Source organism: Haliaeetus leucocephalus, unplaced genomic scaffold (genome assembly GCF_000737465.1).
Source record: "Haliaeetus leucocephalus isolate CR32 unplaced genomic scaffold, Haliaeetus_leucocephalus-4.0 Scaffold906, whole genome shotgun sequence".
Classification (NCBI taxonomy): Eukaryota; Metazoa; Chordata; class Aves; order Accipitriformes; family Accipitridae; genus Haliaeetus; species Haliaeetus leucocephalus.
This window is the reverse complement of record NW_010973342.1, coordinates 2,813,317-2,821,865: the sequence shown is the minus strand read 5'-3', so window position 1 is coordinate 2,821,865 and position 8,549 is coordinate 2,813,317. Positions and strand designations below refer to the sequence as shown.

The following is an 8,549-nucleotide window of genomic DNA, read 5'->3' as shown; positions in this document are numbered from 1 at the left end:
CAGATCCGAAATTAATGCTGTTACAAGTCTTCCACACAGATCAATAACAGTTTTACTGGTGGGCTTCACTGGGAACAGGGTGAAGTCCAACAGCATCACATTTCCAATGATGACTTCTTTTTTATCTTTTTTTGCTTTCAAAACAGCACTCCACGTTGTTGACAAATTCCTCAGTGATCACCAACCAAAATGAATGTATTTAAGTAGGCTTTGGATCTGACCTGCTGCTTTGCAGCTGCAACCCTTTATAGAGAATGGGATTTGGAAAGCAGGCAGAAAAATGTTTTCTGGCATGGTCACCGTGGGCTAAATGCAAGGATTAAAGCGCTGGGAGTCGGGCGCGTGCGCAGAGGGCGCGGAGAGCTGAAGATGAGGACGTGCCTGAAATCCCCGCTGCCCTCTGGGGCAGGTTTCTCCTTCAGGGCTTTACACTTGGGATTCACAGTCTGGGTCCTGAACGCAATTTCCTCTCCTCGCCTTTGTAAACCCGAGCAGAGCTGTCTGTGCAAAAGCTGGGGTTAGACTCGCAGCCACTTGAGCCCCTGAGTAAGTGCAGTTTGCGGCTGTGGTTCCCTGTTGGATCTGTTGGGGTTGAACTTTCCACTTTTTCAGATTGCCCTAATCTGGAGACTATAGTCAGCTTTTTGCAAAGAGTGGTTTCTGCATGTGCGTTTGGTCATGCGTGCCCGTCGTGGCACCCGCGCTCGGGGGGGGAAGTGTCTCTCCAGGTTTCCTCCCGCAAACGTGCCAAGGATCCGGAAAGGTCGCATTAGTCGTGTTTTCTTGGAAAACAAGAAAGGTAGCTCTTCAAATGGAAGATTCTCGGATCTGCTGGGTGACGCCGAGTAAAGCTCTCGGTACCCCACACTCGCACAAAGGATATAAGCTACAAACAAGCACATAGAGCTGCTTTACCATCCTCTACATATGGAAAAGGGGGGGGATGCTGAAGGCACTTTCTTGGAGTCCTCCACGGACAGCTGGGAAATGGGAAGTGAAAAATCAGGTCCCTCTGCTTTTGGGTGCACCGAGGAGCAGGTGTGAGAAGGGGGTTTTCAGCCTTGCAGCTTTGGACTTAACGTGTGTGGCATTTCAGGCACATGAGTCTTTCCTTAGACCTAGTCCCAGGCCTCTTAACTCTCAAAATCTTCCGTTTTTTCAGGGGGGTTGTGTGCATTCATTTCTTTTTCTTTATGAGACACCTCCAAAGTTAAATTTCTGGATTCTAATTAAAACACGAGAGGTTGAATCTTTTTTCTAAACAGCACCCAACTCACATTATCATTTAATGTATGATAGCTAGCTGGTGATTGCAGAATTATGGCAATGTCTGTGCACGTTTTCAGAGGAGTGCAAAGCAGTGAAGATTCTTTAAGTCTATCCAATTACTTAGCTAATACTTCAGTTTATTCTCTATTTAAGCACTCACAATTTCCATTGATTAAAACTCCAGACAATTTAAATGGTAATTTTGTATGTAAAATAATGATAAATTAACATTTAGTGATCTCTTTCTCTCTTTGTGTGCATGTAGCATCAACCCACACAGAAAAATCCATCCTTAAAAACCTGCTCCATGCATTAATTTACTCCCAGAAGAAATACCCGAAAATGATCTTGGCGTCTTTGCAATGCCTGTCATCTTTCTTGCACCATTCACAATCCCCTAAATGTCAAATTCGTATTGTAGTTTAATTCCTCCTGTATTAAAGGATATAAATGAGCTTTTCTAAGTTTCATGCCTACTACGTGCAATTTTTGACCGCACCAACTGACATTTATTGCCTCGTTCTGCTTCTTCGATTTCCCTCCCATAAAATGCAGGGCTAGGATTCTAGGTTTTATTTCGGCAGTTGTTACAGTACTGTTTCTATTGCAGCTGGGATGCCTTCCCTTGATACAATACATCCCATTATCCTGTTGACTTTCCCAGCTTACCGCTGCGTATTCAGCAGACAGTTTAAGTTTCCCTCTTGCACTCTGAAGTCCTTTCTCCGGTTAGTCCCTTGTAGTGCCTGACCTTTTAGAAATTAATACCTTTTGTTAATTGCTTGCCTTATCCTTATTACGTGGCAGTTTTTTCTGCACTAAATGGTCGCCTATGACCTCTACTTAAGCAGATCTTTTCTTATCTGATATCTGCTCCATTTATTACTGGCCATCCCTATCGGTTTCATAAGGTCAGCAGATTCCCTGTGCGGCAGGTTCATTTCTGAAGGCGTGTGACTTGCAGTACCATGGCTGTGGCTCTCATCACCCCTTCGCTGCTAACCAGACCGTATCCCTTTACCCTCTGACCTGTGTCACGTTGCTTTCTGGATGTGCCAGTACTCTGTCACCTCCTTATGAGACAGGGGTGGGGTTTTTTTCAGTCCTCTAAGGATTTTCTTGCACCCTATTTATGGGTTTGGTAGACTACTTTTTCCCATTATAAAATCTCTGCTAAAGGCTTTGCAGGCTTTATGTTTGATTTCTGCTCACTATTTCATGTGTACAGTTTTCTGAAGAATACTGGATGGAGCTTTTATTCTAGCTGGGGGAGTAAAAGGGGATAACGCACCCTTCGGTCTGGGTCTAGGTCTGCTGTAGAGAGGTCCCCGCTGGGAGAAAGGAACTGGGAGTGGGAGAAGTTCTGGTTTCATTCATCCAACTTGCTGGACAGCAGACAAGGGCTGTCATCACGAATTTCAGGGCTGAAGGAAGCTCTTTATTCTCAAGAGATAGCAGGGAGCAAAGAAAGACTCATGACCCAGTTACCTCTGGAGCGAGCACAGCTGCCTGCTCTCCGTTATGCAGAGCTCAGAGTGGATTCTCAGCCTGATCTCACATTTTAAGTTTTCCTGCTTCATAAATATGCAGCGTTGTCGGTGTGTTATACTTCAGTGCCTTGTACTACAAGAGCCCACAAATTGTTGTTTTTCTCTGGCTTGCTTGTGCGTGTGTTTCAATTAAAGATGCCCATGTATACAGCTCAGTGCTGTGCAGGCGATGAGAAATGTTTTCTCAAGCGTTGACTTGAGAGTGGAGGTGTTCGAGAGCCAGAAGTTTAAATTCAGGCTATTTCTGAGCAGGACAGGTTTTGGTAGGGTGCAACGGGTCACCGAGGGCATGGGTGGGTGACTTGCAAGTCCATTCCCAGCAGGAATGGGATTGATGCAGGACAGGCTGGGCAGAAAGTTGGAAGACATGGGTTTAGTTGTAGAGACACCATTAATCCAACTCCATCTTGTTAAACCTTTACCCTTTTACTGTTCATTTTCACTTCTGCCATGGGTTTGTCCTCTTTATTTGGATCATAAGTGCTTGAGGGCAAGGACCATTCAGCAGTAGAGCCAGCTTTGAACACAACCACTAAGGAATATATCAGTTCAATTAATAAGTTATGACAGTTAAAAGGAAACAACTGTTTCTTAATTTTATTTTTGTCCTAGTGATAAAGCATTGCCAAAATCTGTCTCATTACGTACAGAGGCATACTTAATTTTACTGCATTTTTGTTTGTTTGGGATCATATTGTCCCTAATAGAGAATTCAAATAACCACTAGCCTGGATCGAAACCACTGTAAGGCAAAAAGAACATGAAGCAGCACTACAGCCAGTTTTTGCAACCTAGAAGGAAAGATACCTTAAAGCATACTGAGAAAAAAACTGTGAAATATGATGATTTCTTGTATTTTCCAGCATTTTCAAAGTAAAATTCATTAATTATAGATTGTTTATGAAAAGTAGATTTCTTAACCTGTATTGAGACTGGACTCTGTAGTTAAACAGACTTGCTGTTAAACAAGTCATTTATGCGGTTGGTTAGAAACTTAGTGAGCGACTTACAGTCCAGGGACATAGATTCATAAAATCATAGATGAGCCTGAGTTGGAAAGGGCTCATGAGGATCATTGAGTCCAACTCCTGACTCCACACAGGGCAACCTAAAATTTAAACCAATATGCAGATCCCAAGCGGCATAAGAGTTGCTGTATCTAAGCAGGTACATACACGTAGTATATTACAAATGCTCTAAATCTCAGGTGTTGTTTTAGCTCTGAATTTTAAAAAATTCTTGATTAGAAAGTACTTCATATTTTACAGTGAAGAAGAACATCTCCAGTCTTCCATATTTAATAAAATTAGTAATTCTTTCTAAACATTTTCAAAGACAGGCTATGGAGGAAGGTCAAAATGGGTCTAGCGAGGTGCTGTGAGCATAGAAGAACAGGGTTAGACTACATACTGTCACCTTCAGTTACTATTGACATTAACTTTTACTGGGAAGAGGGAAGTGAGTACAGTAAAAAAACCGAGTTCATTAGGAACGGATCTGAAATCTTTTAAAAATGCCCTTTCCAACCAATGGTACCATAAGCTGTAAAGAGTTTGCAGCCAACTAATCCATTTCAGAGTGGCCTAAATTCGTTGCTAAGCTGTCTGGCTGCTGTTTGCAAAGACATCAGTGAAGGCATTGACCTCGGTAATGTAACCTTGGTGGAAGGAAACCTGAAACAGAGGCTGGGCGAGCGCATTGCTGTGGCTACCAGGACTGCACTTGGAGGTTGTAAGAGGAGCCAAGCGCCTCGTCCATTTCTATAGCAAGGGCAGTGTACTGTTACTACCTTTAAAACAGAGGAGTTACAGGTGTTTGGCTTTGTGTTGATCTGGGAAATCGGGTTAAAGCCACACTGCTTTCTGGATCGTTTGCAGCGGGAGCGTCGGCAGGCGGTGGTCTGAGCTGTCTCGCCTGCGCTGCTGGCGCTGCCATCCCTTGTCCCGCTCCCTCAGATCAGCTCGTCACACTAACGAAGTGCAACGGGCTTGTGCTTTGTGCCCGTGAAGCCCACGAGTGGTGCTGGAGTTTCACAGAAACACCGTCAAAACCTTCTGAGCTCTTTGAGCGTGATTTCTCCTTTGCTGTAGCCGAGCGGTGAGACCACAGGGGAGGCTCAAGGATCACACCTAGACTTGTAAATACAAATTAGTACGCTATGTGACTGCATGATGAGCATATAAGGTCAAAATGTGAGTTTTATAACATATAGCCTTGAAAAGAGAAAGCCTGGTGAGCAGAGGGAAAGACTGTGTGAGAGTGAAAGCGCTTTCACTTTTCCTGCCTATTAATTTACGTTCCTTCAGAGCATTGCTATTTAGCAAAGTGCCTTCTGTGCTTCTGCCAAGCTGAAGTAGCCGCTGGGAAAAACTAAGTAGGCCAAATCCTGCAAATATCTGGAGAGCTCAGCCAGGGTGGCTGATGATCCAAAAGAGTGCAGGGACAGATTTGGCCTCACACAGACAGCACAACAGTGTTGAACAAAGTAAAATATTGCCATAAGGTTTTAATGCCAAAAATCAGTTGCTGCAAGTTAGTGCATATATAAGGAAATTTAAAAAAAAAGGAATAATTCATAGTTTTGATTCAATGTGCGGAACCTGGGTTCTTCAGATCTGCTCTTTGGGTCTCAGGCCATGTCAGTTGGGGGCCATTTAAAGTTATGGACTATGTCTGGCATGGCCCAGGACAGTGGTGTACTGACCAGATAGATGTCTGAAGTCAGAGCTCCTCAGCTGTCACCATAGAAATGCTCATTCTGTTCCCAGTAGTCAATACTGGACAAACAAGGTTTTGTTTCATATCCATTACAAAATGTAAAGACATTTTCTGTAAGTAAAAAACCAAAGGGGAACATTCTGAAACTCGGGGGAGTTCTTGATTTCTGCTTTAGGTGGTGGGCATTTCTGTAAGATCTACAAACTATCTGCTCATGATGGCTTCTCATCATGAAATACTTTCAAACTTGATCATAATTGCATGTAGATGCTTTTGAAGCATAGATGCTTTTTGTTTTCAAAAAAAAATGAATAAAGAGCCTCCACCCCCTCTTTATATAGTTTTTATAACCATTCATCCATAGTGAGCTGATAAGAGTGTAAAAAAATTAGTAAGAACATCACTAAGCCATAAAACTTGCACTTTATTGTTCACAAATAAGGCCTTTTTTTCTTTTTTTTTTTTTTTTTCAAACGAGGAAAACCAGTATTTCAAGTTTTAAACAACAGTTTGTCTTTTGATGGAGATTGGAAGGTATTGAACTTTCTGTGAAATGATTTGGCATCGACCGTTGAGGTCGATGGAGACTCACCCTTCAACACATGCAGATTGGATCAGTTCAATAGATCTTAAAATGATTCAGTGCAAACTATTCTTCAACCTGCGTAGCAGAGTGAACTTACTGTGCTTTTTTGTGCACAGCGCTGCACAAGCTGGGTTGCTTTCGCAGCCCTCCCTCAGCAGCATCGGAAGCAGCAGAGACCCGTTTTCACATTTATGCCCCTGACTAGCTTCTGTTTGCTGAAGGAGAGGAAAAGCTGTTTCTCTGCTGCTTTGTAACCAAGTAGGTAATGACTGGGTAAAGGATGGTGAGCGATGGAGGGTCGAGAGTGTTTTGGCTTCTGTGAAGCCTGCAGGGAAAAAAATGATCTGCATTGTGGAAAAGGAAGGTGCGATCCTGTTCCTATCCCAGCACTTTACTCCAGGTTTAGCCAGTTTGTTCTCCAAGCCATCGCTCTCCTTTCCAATGCATAAGTCACGTTACTGCCTTCATACAAATTTAGTCCGAAGCAGCTCAGAGCTACAGATTTTAATCCTCGTGGAGTATTCACATGATAGCTGGGCAAGCACATATTGCTTTAAATAGCTCAACACATCGCTGTCATTCCCGTGCTATGCAGTCCAACTCCGTGTGAGCAGTCGAGGGAGAGATTTTTGCCTGCCAGGTACCTCGCTGACCACCTGTGTGAGAGAGACGCGCTTACAGCATCTTCTGCCGTCGGCGCTGTGCCCTCCTGCACCAGGGGGACAGGACCGCCTGGACTGGGCGGATGGCTAGAGCGCTTTCCCAGCAACCTCAGCCCGTATTTTTAACTGGCGGCTGGGCAGGTTGCAGGTTTTTATTTCTTTAAGCGAGGGGCTGGCTCGCCTCCAGCCCGTGCGTGGGTGCCGCGGGAGTTATATCTGACCCCGGGGCGCGTTGGTGTCGGAGCGGGAGCCGTGCCCTCCACGCCGGCGGTGCTCGGCCACGCGGCAGCCCTGCTTCCAGAAGGGAATTAACGCGGGAATGCCGGAAGATACAGGTACCGTGGGATGACTCCGCATTTTGGAGAGCCTAGACCTGAAATGACTTGGTTGTCATCCAGAGCCGCGGTAACAAAATCACCGATGCTGTCGTGAGAATCAGTATTCTGTGTTTACGTGGCAACGCAGCAGAGTGGAGGAAGATGGTTAAACATTGATTTTAAATTGTGCTTCCTATTCTTTTAATTATATGAATGATGATTTGGAGATTATAATGATACTGGCACTTAGCTGACAGCTCAATTTGAAAACTTCCTTCATTTTATTTATTTAAAATTGATTTTAGAGTTTATATGAGATTGTAATGAGAAAAATACCTATTGCTTTATCTAGATATATTGGAGTGCTGTTCCTATGTCCTTTCTCATTGTAATCCTGCTAAACCCCTACAAAAATAGCCTTTACGTTGCTGCAGTAAAGGTTCCTAAAATTCAGTAGAGATTTTTACTCACTGCCTTTGGATTTGGTAAATATTTTATTATAATAATGAGGGCAGGAGGTTAGCTCATGCTAGGCTTGTTTATGCGATGTGAATGTTGCACTGAGCATACGGTGAGATTTGGAGCTCCCGTGTGCTGAGTACTTGTGCTGTGTTGCATCTCTTATGCATGATTATATACACATTCTGCTGGGTAACACCTCTCATTCACCTCTGATCCCATAAACTCTGTAATTAGCAGTAAAAGCAGAGGTTGCTTCAGTCGTGCTGTCCGCCTGCTGTCCTGTATCAGCTGTAGGTTTCTGTTTTGATTATGATCCATAGGAAGTGCTGGAAAAGGCATGCAATCCTTTCCTCAGTGCCAGTGGAAAAGCACTGTAAAAGCTGTTGTTTATAATTAGTAGGAGCAGGTACACATTTCAAAAAGGAACATGATTCTTGAACCGTGTTATTTTGTATTTTTGGACTATGTGAATGCATGCAATTAAATGGAGACATACTGACATAAAGATTTATTGAATTTGCTGACTTGCCTGTCTTATGGTGTAGGAACTACAGAGGGAAGCAGTAATAGTGCTTTGCTGTAGGAGCCACAGCAGAGGTCTTGGAAAGAGCAGCGAGCATTTCTGGGGGAGTGGCTGGACCCACTCGGTGCAGAAAATCCCCGTTGGGGAAGTGATCGAGCTCGTGTGCGCTGGCGTGGGGACAGTTCAGCCCTCAGCGTGGCCAGCTGGAGGGCTCAAGGGACTACGTAATATGGACATTCAAGGCAAAACTTCTTTAGCTTTCCCTTTATCCTTGTTATCTTCTGCTTTGTTGTGAGATGTATGGAAGAAAAAGGCGTTGTGTTGTAATGAAAAGGCACCGTAAAGCATGCAAATGTGTTTGAAATGTCTTTTAACGCAAGCTGCTAATTGAGAAATAAGGTAAATCAGGTTACCACTAGTTATTTAACGTGCAGTTGCAGAACATCTAACGTGTCTGCTCCA

At 43.8% G+C, this 8,549-nt stretch overlaps 1 protein-coding gene across 1 annotated transcript in view; it reads left to right on the top strand.

The window, feature by feature from the left end:
* The first annotated feature begins 7,053 nt into the window (after nt 1-7,053).
* The window catches only part of ABLIM2 (actin binding LIM protein family, member 2), a 112,100-nt gene continuing 110,604 nt past the window's right edge, over nt 7,054-8,549 (top strand). The window contains exon 1 of the mRNA XM_010583500.1: nt 7,054-7,120. Within this exon, the coding sequence (XP_010581802.1) occupies nt 7,105-7,120 (16 nt within the window). The 5' untranslated portion in view covers nt 7,054-7,104. The remainder of the gene's footprint in view (nt 7,121-8,549) is intronic.